The following is a 21,965-nucleotide window of genomic DNA, read 5'->3' as shown; positions in this document are numbered from 1 at the left end:
TCATTCTCCGCTCTTTACACTTTATAATATTCAACACGTCAAATGCCTATGTACATGCAGCAATGCGCAGAGCTAGAGGATTCTAAATTTTACGGACCCAGCAGCCCGAAACCTTGTCCCACTGCAACATAAAGAAATTACATTAGCCAAGGCTGAGCCCAATATTCTTTCCCCTCTTCACAATTTCCAAAGTGCCACACTCAAGACCAACAGCCATGAATTCCTCTCAGTGACTACAAAGACCTTGGAATGAATCTTCGCATCAGGAACAAAAGCTAAATTAAGTGAGAATGTGGTGGCTTATGCTGACATTCGCTACATATTGTTCTGTCAGTCTACAAGAAGATAAGATTTGGAGAATCAAGCAGGTATTATAAAAGTCTCTGAACACTGAGAACTTCAGAAAGAATGGATTTCATATGAATTAACACTAGGGCAAAACTCTTGCTTACCCAGCAGAAGCTGTCTTAGAACACTGCAAAAGCATCTTTGAAGTAGCTCACACAAGAGAGCTGCTTCAAAAGGTGCTTTTGCACAGCTTCAATCTCCCCACAGCTGATGAGCAGGGACTAAATCCTGCTGCCTTGGCTACGTGATCTTGTTCTCTACTGGCCGATGCAGGATTAAACCTTAACCTCCCACCCATCAGATGACATCACCAGTGATGTCAGCTGAGGAGTGGGTGGACTCAGCTTGAGGGAAACGGCATTGGGGGCCAAACTGTTCCCCCTGCCATAAACCCACAAGTAATCCAGTCATGTGACAAATTAAATGCTATAATTCGGAGGATACTTTTTTCAAATAAAACATGAGCAAGTTAAAACGCATTTCACTGCTCTTACCAGTGAAATTCTGCACCTCACAGCTGGCTGATAAGATGCTGGTAGTGGGGTTGTTTTATAAATAACCGTAGCATTTATAGTTTTAAAAATGGAGTGCAAGTGATGTTTGTGGGGCTCCAGAGTGCTATACACAGGACACGCAAAAAATAAGCTCCACTACCTCCAAAAATAGTAAAGAATAAAAAAAAATACAAGGTTGTTGATACTGAATTCTTACCAGCTGGGGTGACGGTCTTTTGGATTTCTCTTTCTTCTGATCACTGATATATTATTGGTGTATGTTTTAATTATGGTTTGTAATCCGGCAAACTGTTATGAAATTGTCACACCCTTCGGCTAGTACAATAAACTTACTGATGATGGTGATGATTTATCTTGTTACTGCAGTCCTTGATCAGCCCAAAGGCGATATTATGAGTGATGGCACTCATGAGAGAAGCAGTGGATGAAACACTCACAATAGCCTTTAGACTAGGACTGGGGAACCTGTGGCCCTTCAGACTCCCATCAGCCCTAGTCAGCATGGGCCAATAATCAGGGATTATGGGAATTGTAGTTCAGTAACATCTGGAGGGCCACAGTCCTGTTTTAGACAGTCACCAAGGAACTTCTCTCTAGGAATCAAATGATTGCAGACACCCAATATCCAGATCAGAGGTACGGATCTCGATCTGGCTGGCAGATCCACCTGGGCAAAGCCTGATTGATGTGTGGGGCCACCCTCATGCCACACACTTGATGTCACAAGGACTTAAGTGACTCATTTTGCCCACACAATTCTCAATCAGCCAAATGCTCCTCCTTTTATCGGTATTTGCATTTTTTGCCTAGATATTCTTGGAATTGAAGAGCCCCAAAGGCATTTTCTAATCAATGATTTAATTTTGCGAAAGTATTTGCTCGGTATGTGAACTGGAATTCCTCTTAAGATATAAGAGGGATAAAATATAAACTAGTCTAGGTATCACATTCATTTTAAGAGCATTGGCTTTTCCCCACATGGTCAGGTTCAATGACTCCCATCTGTCAATCTATTGATACCTCATGACATATTTTGTTGACGTTTCATGACACTAATTTAGATAAGTCTCGTGGCATTAACATGCCTAGATATTTAATGTTGCCATTGCAAATATAAACCTGGTATTGTTTAAATGTTTGAACCAAAAAGTTGTTTCCTATTAACATCAACTCCCGATTTGGACCAGTTTATAGTGTATCCAGAGATATTGCCAAAAACATCTATTTTGCCCACACAATTCTCAATCAGCCAGTTCACTCAAAGGCATAGCCTGCGAACCTCAGAACATGCCACCTCAGGCACAGCACTCCAGAAGACCAAACAAACAGTTGTTTGCTTGCCCTAGGGTATACAGCCTCGGCCCAGTATACCTGAAGGAGCGGCTCCACCCCCATTGTTCAGCCCAGACACTGAGGTCCAGCGCTGAGGGCCTTCTGGCGGTTCCCTCACTGTGAGAAGTGAGGTTACAGGGAACCAGGCAGAGGGCCTTCTCACTAGTGGCACCCACCCTTTGGAACGCCCTCCCATCAGATGTCAAAGAAATAAACCACCATCTGACATTTAGAAGACATCTGAAGGCAGCCCTGTTTAGGAAAGTTTTTAATGACTGAATGTTTTAATGTATTTTTACCTCTTGTTGGAAGCCACCCAGAGTGGCTGGGGAAATATTATTATTATTATTATTATTATTATTATTATTATTATTACGCACAGGGCTTGGCAATTGTGGGCACAGCGCTTCCCAAGCACTGCGAATCAGCTGACTGCCTTCCATGCAAGCCCCACTATTGCCTGTCCCATCATATATGACATCAGCTGGCAGACCTTATTATGTTGGAGGTTCTGCATTCCCACTCGAGGGACAGAAGACCTTACAACAGTCAAGCGTTAGAAACTGAGATAGAAAAGCTATTCACCACATGGCTCCTGACGTTTTGCAGGCGCCAAAACAAAATATCTAGTCCCTTTTTTAAAAAAACAGCAAAACTTTTTTATTCTTCTTCTTGAAAAGCATGAACCACTCTAGTGCTACGTGAGCCAGGTGATCTGAGGCATGTTGCATGGGTCAGTGCCAGCTTAAGTCCTCGTCTTTTGCCATTGGCGTTACTACAGAGGGCCTTCTCGGTAGCGGCGCCCGCCCTGTGGAACACCCTCTCATCAGATGTCAAGGAAATAAACAACTACAGTGGTACCTTGGGTTAAGTACTTAATTCGTTCCGGAGGTCCGTTCTTAACCTGAAACTGTTCTTAACCTGAAGCACCACTTTAGCTAATGGGGCCTCCTGCTGCCGCCGTGCGATTTCTGTTCTCATCCTGAAGCAAAGCTTCTGTTCTCATCCTGAAGCAAACCCAAGGTACTATTTCTGGGTTAGCGGAGTCTGTAACCTGAAGCGTATGTAACCTGAAGCATATGTAACCCAAGGTACCACTGTATCTGACTTTTAGAAGGCAGCCCTGTTTAGGGAAGTTTTTAATGTCTGGTGTTTGGTCGTGTTTTTAATATTCTGTTGGGAGCCGCCCAGAGTGGATGGGGAAACCCAGCCAAACAGGCGGGGGTATAAATAATAAATTATTATTTAGTGGGCCCAATGGCCAAGAAGGCGGTTTTCTGCACATGTCAAAGAGGGAAGGGAGGGGCAGATGGGGCTCACTAACCTGGGAAGGTAGCCCAACTCTGATATTTTGGTGCCACGCTGACCTGCAGACCAGCTGACTGGTGAGGCATTGCAACCATGTCATCCAGATGATGTTAGGCCCCAAACATCTCCACTTCCTCGCAAAAGGCGGGTTGCCTGTCGCAAAATGCACCAGGCACCCGGCTAATTGTGAACGCTGGCTTACAACAAACCAAAGCAGCCTGTATGCCCTTTGAATAACACTGGCTACTTTCTTATAGGTCTTAGCGATAGAACCTACGACACACAAGATTCCTGCACCTGCAACTCAACATGATGTTTTATGCAACACTGAGTACTATCAGCAGTTGCCAACATCTGCCAGACATAACCTGCTTAAGGGAGAGGATGATCTGGCTGAGGTTTGGCATTTTACAAGACAATAAAGATTTTAGTCTCTTTTGAAATATTGCCCAGGAACCCTAAGTAGGAAGTTCCACCAAGGTCAAGGAAACAGTCCCAAGCAAAAGCATATAGGATTGCATGTTAAAGCGTTAATTTTATTAGTACAAAAAAAGGTGTCATCCACAAGTTGGGTGGTTATGTTAACTTATAAAAACAAGTTAACAATCAGACGAACTTTCTATATTATTCATTAAGGTAAAGGTAAAGGTACCCCTGCCCGTACGGGCCAGTCTTGACAGACTCTAGGGTTGTGCGCCCATCTCACTCAAGAGGCCGGGGGCCAGCGCTGTCCGCAGACACTTCCGGGTCACGTGGACAGCGTGACAAGCTGCATCTGGCGAGCCAGCGCAGCACACGGAACACCGTTTACCTTCCCACTAGTAAGCAGTCCCTATTTATCTACTTGCACCCGAGGGTGCTTTCGAACTGCTAGGTTGGCAGGCGCTGGGACCGAGCAACGGGAGCGCACCCCGCCGCGGGGATTCGAACCGCTGACCTTTCGATCAGCAAGTCCTAGGCGCTGAGGCTTTAACCCACAGCGCCACCCGCGTCCCGTATATTATTCATTACAATGCATCAAAAGTTATTACGGTGCTAAGAAGGTTTCTATAAATATGAACAATTCACTGAACAGTTCTTCACTTTGGCTTTTTTCCATTGAACACCAGTTAAGTCTACAGTTAGAATTAAGAAAAAAATAAATTGAAAAGCAGAAATGAAGAAAATACCACCAACTATTAAAAACGTGTGTCGGCTCTTGAAGGCAGCTGTTCTAATTAGTTAGCAAGCCAAATTTAAGCAGCGTCTAAGTCAACTTTCACTGGTTTTTCACCTAGGCTGCCCTAGGGAGAGACCTTTCACACCAGGTATAGGCAATCATTGCAGGTAGGCGATGGAAGAAATTTGGTGTTGCCGTCATTGCTGCCCTTGTTAGTCAATTACACCATCGTGAAGGGGGAGGGGTAAGTAAGATCCACATAAACATTGGCATTCTTTGCTTAATTGAGTATTTGACTGCAATTAAGTAATAGGCAGTCAACTGATTTATCTTTGGCCGGTCGATTACAGTGGTACTTTGGTTCCCGAACGGCTTAGTTGTCAAATAAATCGGCTTCCGAACGCCGCAAACCCGGAAGTAAGTGTTCCGGTTTGCGAAAATTTTCCGGAAGCCAAACATCCAACGCAGCGTGAGTGTAGGAAACTCCTGCAGCCAATCAGAAGCCGTGTCTTGGTTTTCAAACGGTTTCGGGAGTTGAAGGGACTCCCGGAATGGATTAAGTTTGAGAACCAAGGTAGCACTGTATAACCTAAATCTGACCAAAAGAATAAGTAAAGGTAAAGGGACCCCTGACAGTTTGGTCCAGTCGTGGCCGACTCTGGGGTTGTGGAGCTCATCTCGCTTTATTGGCCGAGGGAGCCGGCGTACAGCTTCCGGGTCATGTGGCCAGCATGACTAAGCCACTTCTGGCAAACCAGAGCAGTGCACGGAAATGCCGTTTACGTTCCTATTTATCCACTTGCACTTTGACGTGCTTTTGAACTGCTAGGTTGGCAGGAGCAGGGACCGAGCAACGGGAGCTCACCCCATCGTGGGGATTCGAACCACCGACCTTCTGACTCGCAAGTCCTAGGCTCTGTAGTTTAACCCACAACGCCACCAAATCCACAGATGAACACTTTAACCTTCCTGGCCATGCTACTGGTAGATCCCCGCGAGGTTTTGGTAGATTGCGGGTCGATCTCTGGCTCCCTTCCCTCAGCGTCGTTGAAACTGACTCCTGCTCTGCCCTCCATTGTTGTCTGATCAGTAGAAGGGAAGATGGAGCTTTCTCTCTGTGGCTATTTTCATTCAAAGCTATATTATTGAGAGTGACAGTTTTCCTTTGACCCTTGCCTTTAACCCCCACCAAAAACAGAACAGAACGGGGCTATCCTTCTATCTAAAAAAAGCTCAACAACTTAGACCTGAACCCCTCAAAAACGGGGCTTTTCTTCTCCCTAAAAAAAAAGCGGAGGTAGATCATTGCCGGATTTTAATTCTGAAAGTCGATCACAGTCTCTGGAGTTGGCCACCCCTGTCCTAAACAAATCAATTTAGGTGGGAAAATTGGAACAAAATAGAAAAACCTATGTGCAAAGCCTACTTGTTTCAACTATGGATTTCACTCTCATTTAAAAACTTGATGGAAGAACGAAAACGCATCACCAGATGAAGTTTCCACCTCAAAGTTTTCTTCTACAATCCAAGCAACCACAACTCAAAATATGCTTCCTTCTGTTCAATCCATTTCAGCATCTGACTATAGCTCATGCTCTTAAAAAAAAAAAAAGTGCTAAATTTTTAGGTGGTGCACAAATCAAAACCTTTTTTTTATCTTAAGGAAACCATGGCTTTGAACCCAACTTTTGTACCTTCCTTATAAGGGAAGCAAAATCTTTTAATAGCATTGGATTAGCGTTTCACATCACAGTGCAATTTGTCTGCATCCCTGAAATGGCCACACTACTATTCAGACATTTGTTTTATCTGAAGGTAAAGGAGAGGATCTCTTTCGTTTTAGACTATAGTACACACATTGACATGATAAATTTATATCCATCATGTGGTACAGGAGAAAATGTGTTTGTCTAAAAGAGTTTTTTAAAAATCCGCAAAGCTGCCCAGGAAGTTTTTCGTCGAGAAGAAAAGAGTTTTGCAGCTTTAAAGTCAGAGGACCACTGATTTTCACAGAGCTCCAACCAGTAAATTTAACTCTGGTGGATGGAAGTACTATTACAACGCCCTTCTTTTTCCATCTTGCATTTTCTGAAAGGAAATACTTCGCTAAGTGTTCCCCAAATTGTGAGGGGGAGAATGTTGCATCAACTGTAAAATGAAGAAATGCTGACACAATATTTGCTTTGTGTTGCATGTACTGTAACTGTTCATTAATAGTACCCAAACAAACAAGGATGGTTACAACGTGCAACATAGAAACATGCAATTTGGTAAAGAGATACTCCTGAAGCGAATGACTAGATTCATTCCTTTGTGAACTGAGGGACTTTAGAGAATTCGGCCCATAGTCTGCTAGACCCTTCCTTGGAGATGGAACTGTTCTTTGCTTGGACAATGATCAAGATTAATTTTAAGACTTGTGTGTTAGGCCTTTCATTAAGTGCACACAGTTCATTTGGTCAAACTCAGGGTTTCCTAAACAGGTCTCAAGCTGTTTTTGGACTACAGGTCCCATGAGCCGTAACCACTGGTTCTGCTAGCTAGGGATGATGGGATTTGTAGTCTAAAAATTAAACAGCTGGAGGCTCAAGTTTGGGAAACTCTGGTCTAGCTTAACGGAACAGACTACTTACACTGCCGATCTTTACCAACCAACCAGAGCAGGAAACAAAATGTTTAGTCTAGGCAATATCACTTTAGTTAAGAGGTCAGACTCTGCAAGATCACACAGCAACCTTCAACAATTTTGGGCCAGGATATCTGAAAGACTGCCTTCTCCCAAATAAAGCTGATTTAAGATCTAGCTGTTATGCCCCACCAAGAGTTTCTGTTGGTGAAAACAGGGGCAGAGTCTTTTTTGTGTTGGCACCCTGGTTATGGATCTCCCTTCCTAGGAAATTTAGACTGACTTCATCTTTGTTTAGCTTTAGGAAGGCCACTGAAACTTTCTTATAACACCCAGTTTTGGGTCAGTTTTTAAAGGCATCCAGCAGAACGCAGGAGACAAATTGACTTAAGCCATGCCTATCTTTAAGGCCATTGATATTGCTGGTTGTATAGTTATATAATCCATTAATTCCAGACTGTTTTTAAAGGTGACCCACACCTGCCCCAGTTTTTAATCTGTTTCTCACATTGTTATTTTTAAGCTAAAGTGGGGACCTTTTTTGGGTTAAAAGGCAACACATAAATAATTGCACAGAATAAAAACAGCAGCTTTCCATTTAAAATGTCGTTTTAGCTATGTAGCCTGTTCTTCAGAAAGACACCTGACAACTTTCAGGTTAGATGATGCATCTTTTAAAATGCGCCCTAGTATTATTACTACTACTACTACTACTATACCGCCCTATACTCGCAGGTCTCACAAGATAAAATCAAAATATGAAAACACAAAATACATAATCAATATTTTTTTAAAAAAACTAACCCAGTAACACCTAACACATTTTAAAAGGGCACTGGATGTGAATCAGCCAAAGGCCTGGTTAAAGAGTTCGTTCTTGCCTGGCGCCTAAAGGTGTATAATGAAGGTGCCAGGCGAACTTCCCTTGGGAGAGCATTCCACAGACGGGGAGCCACTGCAGAAAAGGCCCCGTTCTCGTGTTACCACCTTCTGGACCTCTTGTGGAGGAGGTACACAAAAAGTACAAATATTATGTTATAAGGTCTTGCTTGCTGCCTTAACAATTATTACTGGCCTGACAAGATTTGGATTTTCTGTGCTTCCCCTAAGAAAAATGTAGTATCTGGGCTGGTGCGGCATGAGGACGAGAGAACCTCTGAGAAGAAGTCTGGGAAAGAACAGGGAAAACTGATTCTTGCTCGCGCCATTTTACCTCGTGGAGGGTGAGATGCTTGCCATCTTTCCTTTTCGAGTCAAACCTGCCATATATTGCACTGAACTTCCTGATCTCCTCCTCTTTGTGAGGGTCCTCGTCGCTCATCTCAAAGATGTGGCCCACCATCTTGGCCAGCTTTTTGTTGATTTTCAGCAGTTCCTTCACTTCGTTCAAGTCACTTTTGGGGAGGGTGGGAACCATGCGCTCGACGCACTCGGTGACCGAGAGGGCCGCCGCCGCGTCCAGGGTTTCCGTGTTTTCCTTTGGTGAGGCCGGAGAGCCGACGTCGGCTGGGGAAAGGCTGTGTTCGCTCTCTGTAGTGTGGTGGCCTTGCCAAAGTCTCGTTTCGCTGCCGCTCTGCAGCGTCAAGTTCCCCACCCCGTCGGACTTGCCCGCACCGACGCTCTGAACGCAGGTGGTGGCGGCACATTTTGGAATCTTCAAGTGAGGCTCCCGGGTATTACTATTCCTTTCGTAACTATTGCATGAGATTCCCAACCAAGCAGGAGATCCTTCCGGTAACTTATATATTGGGATGCTACTGACCGGTAAGGAAGTAAGAGGCTGGTTAAAAAGGCCTGGGTTTGTCACCCAGTCTCTCAAAGCCTTCTGCAGTCTTCGGACGTGAAGAGGTTTGCTGGCCATGCCGACGAGCGCCATGATCTCCAGGAACTCCTCTTCCCCGGCTTCGCACAACTGCTGGACATCATCCCCTCCCTGCTGAATGAAGGCATCGAAGTAGAACAAGAGGTTGGCTTTCTGCAAGATTCGGTACAGCTGCAATTCTCCAAGGGTTCTGGGCAACGCTGTGGCCATGGTGGGTGGAGAGCCCTGCAAAAGAAGAAGTAGAAGAAGAATAAGGGTAACAAAATGAATGTCCACTTCCAGATGCCTTTTCCAACCCTCGTTGGTTCTTTCAAAACGTCTGTGCTTTGGATGGCAAGGGAGGTTTGCTGGTGAACAAACTTATTACAGTGGTACCTCGGGTTAAGTACTTAATTCGTTTTGGAGGTCTGTTCTGAACCCGAAACTGTTCTTAACCTGAAGCACCACTTTAGCCAATGGGGCCTCCTGCTACCTGAGGTACCACTGTAGTTACAGGATCTTGCATGGTACAACAAAGAGAATACAGTGGTACCTCGGGTTACATATGCTTCAGGTTACAGACTCCGCTAACCCAGAAATAGTGCTTCAGGTTAAGAACTTTGCTTCAGGATAAGAACAGAAATCGTGCTTCGGTGGCGCGGCGGCAGCAGGAGGCCCCATTAGCTAAAGTGGTGCTTCAGGTTAAGAACAGTTTCAGGTTAAGAACGAACCTCCGGAACGAATTAAGTACTTAACCCGAGGTACCACTGTACTGGACCGGGACCTGGTTCAATGTTAAAAAAAAACAAACAAAAAACCCTAATCATCTTCAGTGTTTGAAATTAGCCAGGAGCCAGGCGCATTTTTCACCTGGCTATCGACCACATGCGACCAAGCGAAGATGCCTAGGTGCGAGGATGGCGTCTGACATCACCATAAGGAGGTTCATGCCTATCTGCATAATCGGAATGAATTTCAGGAAGCAAAATGCCTTTTCTGTGCAAGTCTGAGCAGTCACCATTAAGAAAAAGTGGTCAAAATAGGCCAATATGTATGTAATATCTGGCCAAGTCAAATCGTAACAGGCCGCTTTCTATGAAACATTAACCTTTATCAATATTTACAATTTTAGATCAAGGTGGCAACAGACTGGTTCTGCCATAAAAGGCATAAATCCCCCCCCAAAAAAAATAGATACCCCTTTTGCAAACTAATGTTAAAAACAGGGAGCTGGGGACTAATCGCTGCTACGTAAAATTATTAATAAGTGTATTTGTACAGTGGTATCTCGGGTTAAGTACTTAATTCGTTCCGGAGGTCCGTTCTTAACCTGAAACTGTTCTTAACCTGAAGCACCACTTTAGCTAATGGGGCCTCCTGCTGCTGCCATGCCACCGGAGCACGATTTCTGTTCTCAACCTGAAGGGTTAGCAGAGTCTGTAACCTGAAGCGTATGTCACCTGAGGTACTACTGTATACAGAAAGTAAAATCGAGCTGCATATTGTGAGGGTCTTCAATTACTTCTGAACTCTTGTTTCTCTGTGTGTGAGTGTGTGTGTACGCGCACACACGCACACAGGAAACCAAATGACGCGTAACAACAGTTCTCTTACTGTCCCTGAATCAAGTGACTTTTCCTCTTTAAGTTCTCCAAGTTCTTAACCCAGTTCAAGGTTGTCATCTGCTCAGGCTGCACAGAAAAAAGCATCTTTGGTTCCAGAAATTCATTCTAACTGTGCAGATAAAATATAACTGATAGAATTCTACAGGATGTGGTGTTAGTGTGTGAAAACAAGCAAGATCCAATGATTCCCCCAGCCATGCCCTTCCAGATTGTGGAAATGTCAGGCGCCATCCTGGAGTCAGGTTGCAAGTGGTCGATAGCCAGGTGAAAAACGTGCCTAGCTGATTTCAAAACACTGATCAACAGTTACTTTGAACCACTTCAATTTAACTTAAGGGCTAGGGACGCGGGTGGTGCTATGGGTTAAACCACAGAGCCTAGGACTTGCTGATCACAAGGTCGGCGGTTCGAACCCCCGCGATGGGGTGAGCTCCTGTTACTCGGTCCCAGCTCCTGCCAACCTAGCAGTTCAAAAGCATGTCAAAGTGCAAGTAGATAAATAGGTACCACTCCGGTGGGAAGGTAAATGGCGTTTCCGTGCGCTGCTCTGGTTCGCCAGAAGCTGCTTCTTCATGCTGGTCACATGACCCGGAAGCTGTACGCCGGCTCCCTCGGCCAATAAAGCGAGATGAGTGCCACAACCCCAGAGTCGGTCAAGACTGGACCTAATGGTCAGGGGTCCCTTTACCTTTACTGAAGGGCTATTCCTTTAACTTTTTGACCATTTAAACTAAGGGTAGAGAACCTTATGCCCAAGTGATGAATGTGGCCCCGCTATCTGACTCGAGAACTCCCCGGAAACCGTATCCTTCATTAGCCCTGCCGCTTCACAACCCAAGTGTTTTTGCCTGGCTGAAATGTGTCCTTGGGCTCAGGATAATGCTCCTTGCCTGTCCAGATGGAGAGAAGATGGGCGTTTGAGAGAGTTTGTGTACAAGTAGCCCACTGTACAAAGGTAAAATTAAAGATTTGTTGCTTCGCCCATGTGCAAAAGCACGAAGAGCTCTGGCTGATTCCCACACACAAAAGTAGTTTTACTGCCTGTGAACTTTTAAATCAACAGAAAACTTTCTGAAGCAAGCACAGAATGTAAATCGAACGGTTAAACCTGAATTTTTTTAAGACAAGGATGTATCTGTTAAGCTTTAAATAGTCTCCGGCTCCTACGGATCTCCAAAAATCACACAAGAAAACTAATGAAACTAATACATTAAATTAAAAAGACATGAACAAGTTAAATTAAGCCCATTTTCAGCTCATCACTGATACATTAACTGCCTATTTCTAAAAGCTACACCAGGGGTATCCTAACTTTTTTCAGAGGGCCAGATTTGATGAAGTGAACATGCAGGAGGGCCAACCAAAATTGATGGCCTTTTTTTAGGACTGAAGTTGTTGAGCTTTTTGTGGAATTTAAGTGGTTCAGCTTTTTTTTTATAATTTTACCCCAATAAATAAACTACCACAGGAGCAGGATTAAATCTACCGGCGGGCCAGATTAGGCCCCCGAGCTGGACTTTGGACGTGCCTGAGCTACACACTATATCTGACCAAGACAAATCGTAACAGGCCGCTTTCAGTGAAATGTTAACATTTATTAGTATTTACAATTTTAGATCAAGGTGGCAACAGAGTGGTTCTGCCATAGAAGGCATAATTCCCCCCAAGAGATGCTCTTTTGCAAACTAAAGTTAAAAATGGGGAGCTGGGGACTAACCATGGCTACATAAAATTATTAATAAGAATATTTGTATATAGAAAGTAGGTAAAATCGAGCTGGATATTGTGAGAGTCTTCGATTACTTCTGAACTCTTGTTTCTGCATGTGTGTGTGTGTGTATGTGTGTGTGTGTGCACATAGGAAACCAAATGACACGTAGCAACAGTTCTCTTAGGTGCTATGCAGATTCCACATTTGGTCTTGGGTTCTAGGGATAACCTGAAGCCCACATAGCACCCAAATGAGTCCCGTTTGGAGGTCTGCTACCTCTTCCCATAAGAACAGAAGAAAAACTAGCTGATGGCCCATATAGTCCTGTAATCCCTTTCCCACAGTGGCCAACTAGAGATTGATGGGAAGCCAAGAAGGTGGGCCCAAGGGGAACAGCGCTCTCCCCACTTATGAGTCCCACACTGCTTCCAGAAGTGGAGGCAGAACCTACCTGTTTTGGTTTGTACCTATTGATAACTTCACCCTCCTTGAATTTGTCCAACAGTCTTTTAGAACCATCTAAGATGTATGGTGATGTATGGAAGTGAGACCTGGACCATCAAGAAGGCTGATCGCCAAAGAATTGATGCTTTCGAATTATGGTGCTGGAGGAGGCTCTTGAGAGTCCCATGGACTGCAAGAAGATCAAACCTATCCATTCTGAAGGAAATCAGCCCTGAGTGCTCACTGGAAGGACAGATTGTGAAGCTGAGGTCCAATACTTTGGCCACCTCATGAGAAGAGAAGACTCCCTGGAAAAGACCCTGATGTTGGGAAAGATGGAGGGCACAAGGAGAAGGGGATGACAGAGGACGAGATGGCTGGACAGTGTTCTCGAAGCTACTAGCATGCGTTTGACCAAACTGCGGGACGCAGTGCAAGACAGGAGTGCCTGTCTGGTCCATGGGGTCACGAAGAGTCGGACACGACTAAACAACAACAAAAGATGGTGGCCACCACAACACACACATTTCACCTTAAGACTGTAAACAGAGGCAGACTCCAGGGATTCACCATCATCCAACCTTTTCTCCAAACACCCACAATCCCTGAATATGGGTTGGGTCCAGAAATACATGAGCTGTATAGGACTAGCAGAAGGTGACTTTTCCAACCCACCTGCCCAACATTTAGAAGAAATATGGGAAGGTGACTGGGGATTGGATATAAGAAAGTCTGCTTCTACCAGCCAGCTTTGCATGCGCATCTCTGAACTTTTAAACTTTAATTTTTTTTGGTACACTGCCTCAGGTGTCCAGAAAGGCAAAGTAGATCTGTTTTAAATAAAAATGGACTCCCGTGGGAAAGTCTTAAAGCTTGTGCTTAGCTTCCCTACTGCAAACAACGAAAATGTGAACGGTGCAATTCTATAGACGTCTGCTCAGAAGTTGGCCGCGCTGTGCCTAGGCCTGACTCCATCATGACCCAAATTATTAATGTGCTAAACCTGAACCTGTTCACAAGCCAAAAGATCTCCACCTGTTGTTTTGGTCTCGCAAAGTATTAAGTCAGAATGGCGTTTCTCAAAGGGTGTGGCACGCCACACTGGTGTGGCAAGAGCGGACGGCAAGTGTGGCGGGAAAGTTCAAGAAGAATCAAAGAAACATTTAAACATATCAGTGCAGTAAAGTATAGTGTGTGTTTGGTTTGTGTACACACACACAAACACACAAAAGCTAGAAACAGTATCCATGCTTCTCTTCAAGAGCATTGGCTATTATTCTACAGTTCTCCATGGCACAATATATTGTGAATGGAGATTTTCAACTCTTGACAAGTATGAAATATGAAAAAAGAGAGAAAGGCTTCCTTGTGTTGATGAGATGAGATTCTGCTTGCCTCAAGTGCAAATGCAAATGAGATTAGCCAGCAGAAGCAAGCTCACACCTCTCATTGAGTTTGTAGACACACTTAAATGTATTTATGCAAGCGGCTCGCTTATAATTATACGGTGGGAATGGTTCATGGCCTTATGTAGCTGCATTGTTTTATACTTTGTAGACGTCCCATGATCATATTATAAAGTAGCTGTGTTCTATGTGGGGACTCTGGGGGTGTCAAGGCCATGCCACGGCACAGCTGACATTATTATGGGAACCAAATGCATGCCAGTGAGTGTCTCACAGTAGCTAGAACTCCCAACACACTAAGGAAAAACCAATGCCAAGTTTCCAAGATATGTGTCCCTGGATTCAATTGCACTTTTAAGCAAACCTAGGGAGGATGGCATTGTAAGTCTGCAAACTTCAGAATAGCTACTTTCAGGGTGGGGGAGCCCAGCTACAATCAGTAAGCCTTACCTCTGAGTAAACACCAGTAGGATTGTCCAGTTTACATCCCTTAAGGAGCCTGGCACAATGCAATACTCTGAGCAACTTTAAACAACACTACTACCCTACCGGGCCTGAGCTTCCCCAGATTTTTGGGCCTGGGTTTCATTTCATTACCACTCCATACCCTCTCGGAGGCCGATTGCTAGTCTTCCACTCAGTGTTAGAAACTCAGATATATAAAGCTAGGTGCCAAATGGCTCCTTAAACCAGGGTTACAGGTGCCAAAATGGAATGTCTAGTTGCCATTTAGGGGCCAGGCAGCTCAAAGGTTGTGATTTTCGATAGGACGTTTTGGTTCCTGAAATTCGTCCCGATTGTGCAGATTAAAATATTGCAGATCGAATTCTAAATGATGTGTTGCTAGTACAGTGGTACCTTGGTTCTCAAATGCCTTGGTACTCAAACAACTTGGAACCCAAACACTGCAAACCCGGAAGTGTTCTGGTTTGCAAACTTTTTTCGGAAGCCGAACATGCTCCGTTTTAAGTTTTATGCTTACGATTTGAGTGCCACACTTCCGTTTTGAGTGTTACGCTGAGGTCTGTCTGTTTTTGCAGCTCTTTGTGTTTTGTTTTTGTGACTGTGTGGAACCCAGTTTAGCTACTGATTGATTGTGTGTCTGCAGTGCATTGTTTATTGCTTTCGTTTTAGGGATCAATGGTCTCGTTAGATAGTAAAATTCATGTTAAATTGCTGTTTTAAGGGTTGTTTTTGAAAGTCTGGAACGGATTAATCCGTTTTGCATTACTTTCCATGGGAAAGCGCGCCTTGGTTTTGGAACGCTTTGGTTTTGGAACGGACTTCGGGAATGGATTAAGTTTGAGAACCAAGGTACCACTGTATGTGAAAACAGGCAAGACCTGAGGATTCCAAGACATGCACCTCCAGATGTATGCAAGTGGCCTATAGCCAGGTGCAAACTGCGCCTGGCAAATTTTAAACTCTGATTCCACTCATAACAAACACCTTTCCAGTGGAAAGTGCAGCACAAGACAGGAGGCGGCAAAGAACAGAGGAGCAATTCAAACTCAAGCTGTACCTCAGTACGTACTTATAGTTTGCCTCCCACTTTTTCCCCTCGCCAATCCAACAAGCTTCTCCTTTGCACACAACATATTAATTAGTGTTGTACATGTACGGCTTGCACGTTTCTGAGATCACCAAGGCCACATGTGCTCCCATAACCACTTACATCTGATCAAGGCCCAACAACAGCCACACGGCGGCTAATCCAAATTCCAAGCGACAGGGCTCACGTGAAACCATGCACCAAGTGGAAATCCAAGATTTCACCCTGCCACCTTAGACTTAACAGGGAGGGAGGGAAGCAGATACTCCGGATGGAGCGTGGCCTGTCTGCAAATGGCTCCCGTGCACTAAAGAACAGTTCCTACAATCATGGTTCAAAATTAGCAGGGCGCCAGGCGCATTTCGCACCTATGGATTCTCCATTTGCAAGCACCTCAAAAGGTCTGGGTGCCATTTTTTTTCACGTGGACGACACTCGAGGATTACTGAAAGGTATGTGCTTTGAAGCCTCAAAGTATATGTTAAGGATAAACAGTATGCTAAGGAGTCTAACAAGAAAGACTAGAGTGTTTTGAAATTTGAAGTACGGTGCCAATATTTTTATTGTAAACACCAAATTAAACATGAATTAACCATTTCTGCTAAAAATGTGATCCTAACAATGTGTCACTTATGTGAATTGTGTACAGTGGTACCTCAGGTTAAGTACTTAATTCGTTCCGGAGGTCCGTACTTAACCTGAAACTGTTCTTAACCTGAAGCACCACTTTAGCTAATGGGGCTTCCTGCTGCTGCCGCGCTGCCGGAGCCCGATTTCTGTTCTTATCCTGAAGCAAAGTTCTTAACCTGAAGCACTATTTCTGGGTTAGCAGAGTCTGTAACCTGAAGCGCCTGTAACCTGAAGCGTATGTAACCTGAGGTACCACTGTACTAGTTCATGCCTATCAAAATAATAAATAAAAAATTTTGCCGACCCCCTCCCCATGGCAACTAGACATTCTGTTTTGTCACCCACAACCCAGGTCGCAGGAGCCATTTGGCTCTTAGCTTTTCTATCTCACTTTCAAACACTGCATACAATGCATTATTTTTTTGTTGTTGTTCAACAGCCACAGCTTCACAGATCAAAAGGCACGGGTCGAATTCTGGGTATCATCTCTGGGGCAATGCCGGTCAATAGAAGCTAAAGACATATTTAGCTGTGAGTCGTCCACCATCAAATTATTAACTGGCACATGTGAATAAGCGGCTGTTCAGATATTTTCCTTTCAGCACCTACAGGTTTGCACGTATGAACATGCAACCAGCCTCAAGAGGCTTTTAAAATTCCCTCAACAAGCTTTAAGCTGTCTGAGGAGTTGAAGCCAGATCTGATGACAGGGAAACTGAATGATAAACTACATATGTTGAATCCTCTCACTGAATCATCAGGGTGAGTGCAGCCTTAACTTTGAAAGTTGTAAAAACCTTCTGGTAGAAACAGTGATACCAGGGGGGGAGCGTGTGAGAGAGAAAATTTTCAATACATTTTCAATATTTTGATTTTTCAAGTAGGGTCTGGAGTGATGGGGAGAAACACCAGACACCTTTTATATCCAGGGATTATTCGCCATTTCCCCCCTAAGTACACGTCTTCCGTTTCCTGCTTCTGTTTTGTGCTATTTCTTAAATAATTGTTGCTATTCGGTTTTATGCTGGTAGTCTGGGAAGTAAATGGCAGGCCGAACTTCATAGCAGGGTTTTAATCCCCTAAATAAAAAATAAGTTACTAAGGCCAGTTACTAAGAATTGGGGGGGACATTTTTCTAAATGGGATTGGAAGGGGAGTAGCAAGAAAGAAAGACTTTGTTTTCCGCAGCACCAGATGAGTTTGCATCCTTAATAACAAAAGCACAGTGCTACTAAGACTGCAATCCTAACACCAATTACCTTGGAGTAAGCCCCACTGAACTAAATAGGATTTACTGGCAAGGAGACACAGTTATGGTCACGCTGTAAAGCCAATTGTTTTAACTTACAATTACAAGATGTGATATGGCATTAGAAGAACAGCCAGGGAGAATGCTACAGAAATGCTAAGAAGTGTGGAATTACTGCACAGTACTTGTTTTAACTATCAAACAAACGACGGGCCAGAAATCTTCAACATCTCCCTATCCAAGTCAACATCTTGGGATGACCAACTTTTAAAATAGAAATTCCTGCCCAGAGCAGAAGATGGAAATTGCAGGTTTTCTGTGAAGGTTACAGAGAGGAGGCGTTTCTGCTGCTGCTGCTGCGAATGTTGTTCATGTAGGCGAAGCAGGATAAAGAGGAGAAGTCAAGAAAGTGTGGGCTGCGAGGGTGGGCTTAGCATGCATTAACCAGCTCCTTCCCAGGCTGTCTGCAGGCTGCCTTGGTAGCAAAGGCAACTGGGAACGAACGTTCGCCTGGAGAGATGCTGTATGGAACCGAGCAATCAAAATTTCACAGTCAATCTCTGGGCACGCTGCGCAGAGGGGAACTAGCAAAGACCCAAATTGTCGCCTTTTAAGGCACACTCTGTGCCCTCACAAAACACCCCTCCTTGCCCCAATTAAGGCTGAATTGAAACAGCAACCCTTGCTGTATTTTTTTCAGCAGCGATACTCTGGCATTATGGGGTGTTTTCACACGAGACTCCCACCCTCATCTGTAATACAAATGACTAGCGGGGGATACCTTGGAAAAAGAAGGGGAAGGAAGAGGAAGAGAGCTGTTTTACATTTCCCCCTATATTTGCACAGGTGTTGCTTGGTTTTCAATGCCCCCCCCTCCATTTTAAGTTCTCTTTCTGTCTCTCTTCACGTGGCTAAGGAGCGCTCCCATTCAGCGAAAGTTAAATGGCAAGGAATGAAAAGCAAAAATAAATATAAAAAATGAACAGGGGAGCCAGCTTCTTGTGCACATCTTCAGATACAGTTAAAGTGGGTTGTATGCAACAGAAGGTTAATTCAGGAATTGGTGTGGGGCTTCTTTTTAGGTTTTGAATGTCAGCAATTGCTTCCTGGCCCCCGCCACAAAAGAGAGAAAGGAAATCCCAGGCTTGAGAACTGGGTTGCAGTAGCACAGAACTCAAAAGCCAGCAATAGTGAGAAATCTATAGGTACAGAGGACTGCCTATATTAAGACAGAATGGGGTGGGGTGAGGGGCAACATCTCTCGCCATTCCCACTGCCACTGGGCACATGTTTAGATCTCTCACTTGCAGGAAAAGCAATAGAATACATTCTAAAACGATCTCTTTTGACATTCCAGAGGTGGGCAGAAGTTCAGACTGGGATCTGCTAGCGGACCTCTGGGTTATTTTATGTAGGTCAGCAAGGGATTGATGGCTTCCAGTCATTAACAAAATGGAAGCAACCCAAATGAGAGTGTGTTTGTGACCCGCCTCCCTACTCATTATAATGCTGAAATCATGAAACCTAAGGGACTGGGAGACACCAGGAGCGGATTTGGTGTGGAAGGAATGTGAGCTCAAGTTCCTGGGCTTGTTAATTCTTTCATTCTAAATTTACGGATCTCAGGGGTTTCTAGAAAAAACAAAGTACCGTACATCCTGCAAGCCTGCCCACCCACTAGACTTTCCAAAAGATTTCTTCAGAAACGACTGAACGAAGATTTGTGCAACTCACTGTATTTTCCGCAACACTCGATTTATTTTGAAAGGCTCTGCATTTTTCTGAAGCCTAGCATTCCGGTACAAAACATTAGTAGACGGCTATTTCTTTTTTAGCAAGCAAGGCTTAAATAAACAACTTTATCAGTGGCATCTTGATGCTAAACTCTGTTTGCTCTAGTCCATTCTAATTTGATGCAGATTATATATATGGTACACTGCCTTCCTTGATGTACCGGGAAGAAACAGGGCTTCTTTCCAAATTCAGGATGAGGATGCTAACAATACAATCCCAATATTTTCCCAAACAACCAGCTATTTAGAACTTGGTTTGTTTTGCTAACTAAACAACAAGGATGGTGTTTGTTTTCTTTCCCAAATTAGCATTCCTTTCAAAATATGCAATCAGTTCTGCTCCCCTACCAAAATGGCATTTAAGATCTACTGATGATTTATTAAGGATCTCTACCTTAAATTTATTATGTTCTGTTTTGACAATCCACCAGCTTTTCAGGACAGTATTATGTTTTGGTAGTAGAATATCTTCAGAACTCCCCCACCACACCACCTTGGAGGCAGCTGAATTATTAAGTTACCAAGAAAAACAGTCTCTCATCAAAGTTGGTAAATAAACCTAAGTCCTTTATTAAAACAAATTGTTGCTTTCAGTAAAATAATTTGGATCACCTACCTACGCTTTCAAAACCCTACAAAGCGCATCGTTCTTTTGAGGGGGCGGCAGAAAGAAACAGGAATCCTCCCATTCAAAAATATTAAGCTGACTTTAGTTTACAACTTGGGTGTGTCTGTGCAAAAAAAAAAAAAACCAACCGAAAAACCACACATCATGTACAGTATTTCCACACACATGGGAGTATGCCTGCAGCCAAATGAAGGAAAGCTGTTAAAATATATTTGCTGGAGGGCAAATATCGTGAGGACAAGTGTCTAAGAGGGACAACCAGCAACCGCTTAAAAAAAGTCTCAAAAATCTGTAGCATAATAAATTTTCCCAGCACTTAAAAAAAGTTCACAGACGTAGAGAAAACATAGTAGGGAAAAATCCCACCCAATGTAGTGTTTGGATTTGCACTCCATCCCCCAAACTTTTAAGCGAAGACAATACATGGACGTTTCAGTACTTTCCTCCCACGCCCTCACCCTTTTCTGCACTGGATTTCTCTGGGAATCATCCACACTCCGCCTACATATACACGAATCCGCCCTCTCCTTCCGGCAATCTGCAGCAGCAGAATGAATTGTACCAAGCAGCAGCTAAGAAAACACCCTGCGGGACAGGGCAGAAACTTCTCCTATTTTCCCTTTATCCCATTCGTCCCATCAGTCTCAAGGCAGCATGGCCAAAGGTCAAGTAGATGTGATGCTGAGGAACTTGGATACCTCCAGATGTGGTTGGGGACTCCACCCCTGCCTCAGTTTCTCCCAGTTACACACCCCCCACTTTACCACCATCGCAGCCTCAGAACGCCAGCGAGGCTGAACCAGAACTTGCAGCAGAAGCCTCGCGCGCAGCTAGCATTCTTCAGATACTCGCCTACCGCTCCCACACGCGGAGGCCTTACACTCGCATTCACACGTGCGTTTTTGACGCGCGAGATTGTCGAAGCACGCAGGCAAGTTTCAGCCGCTGAAAAGCCAAGCGGGGGGATAATGCCTCCCGAATTGCGAGCAAGAAAAACAAAATCCATTGCGGTCTCTCAGAAAGGCTTTGTGTGTGTGTGTGTGTGTGTGTGTGTGTGTGTTAGAAGGGGGCGCGGGGAGAAAACTTAGGTCCTGCACTGCAGAGGGGGTTGGAATGGAAGACCCTCGGAGGATCCCTTTCCAATTCTGCAAAAGCTGCAGCCTTCAACCCGAAGAATGGATCCCATGCCGAAGATCTCGCTTTGCCGGGAAGCAAACGCGCGCCCCTCTTTTAAGATAACTCGACGGGGAGGGCGACCGCAAACCTGTTCGCCAGGCGCGCCAACGTTTCCAAGCCCCGTCTCTCCATACGCTTCCTCGGGAGCCAGGCAAAACTCGGGATCCTGCGAGAGAAAGGATCCCCGCGATCGCGCCCGCACAGCCCTTGCGCGTCTCTCCCCCCCCCGGTCCTGCGCGCGATCCAGTGCCCACGAGGGTCTCCGACTTACTTCTTCCCCGCAGGACGCTGCTGCCGCTGCCTGCCCGGCTCTTCCCTTCTCCCGGCGGGCGCGAAGTTATGGCCAGGGTCGCCTGCGGCCGGCCTCCTTCTTCTGCTGCTGCTGCTGCTGCCGCCTTCCCATGGGTGGGCGAGCTGCCTCCCGCCCCCTCGGCCCAGCTCTGCCCGGCAGCCCCGCGACAACCCAGCACTGGCGGCGGCAGGGCTGCAGGGAGGCACCGGCGGCGGCGGCGGCAGCAGCCTCGCCTTGCCTCCACCTCCTCCTCCTCCTCCACCGCCGCCTCCTCCTGGCCTTCCCGCCCGCGCGCACATCCAGGGCTCCCTCCCGCGCCGCCGCCGTCACGTGGGGAGATTCCGCGCGCCCGCCCGCCGACGAGCCTGCG

At 45.1% G+C, this 21,965-nt stretch overlaps 1 protein-coding gene across 2 annotated transcripts in view; it reads right to left on the bottom strand.

The window, feature by feature from the left end:
- Nucleotides 1–21,877, bottom strand: part of NAB1 (NGFI-A binding protein 1) — a 53,622-nt gene extending 31,745 nt beyond the window's left edge. The window contains exons 1-2 of one of the 2 annotated variants that reach the window (XM_028750586.2): nt 21,575–21,877; nt 8,502–9,335 (exon numbers count right to left, since the gene is read on the bottom strand). In XM_028750586.2, the coding sequence (XP_028606419.1) occupies nt 8,502–9,320 (819 nt within the window). In that variant the 5' untranslated portion in view covers nt 9,321–9,335; nt 21,575–21,877. The remainder of the gene's footprint in view (nt 1–8,501; nt 9,336–21,574) is intronic. The other variant, XM_028750579.2, reaches the window with a different exon arrangement.
- Nucleotides 21,878–21,965: the final 88 nt, after the last annotated feature.

This window comes from Podarcis muralis, chromosome 1 (assembly GCF_964188315.1).
Source record: "Podarcis muralis chromosome 1, rPodMur119.hap1.1, whole genome shotgun sequence".
NCBI classification, from domain to species: Eukaryota; Metazoa; Chordata; class Lepidosauria; order Squamata; family Lacertidae; genus Podarcis; species Podarcis muralis.
Note: the sequence above shows the minus strand (reverse complement) of the source record. Positions and strands in the feature narration are given on the sequence as shown.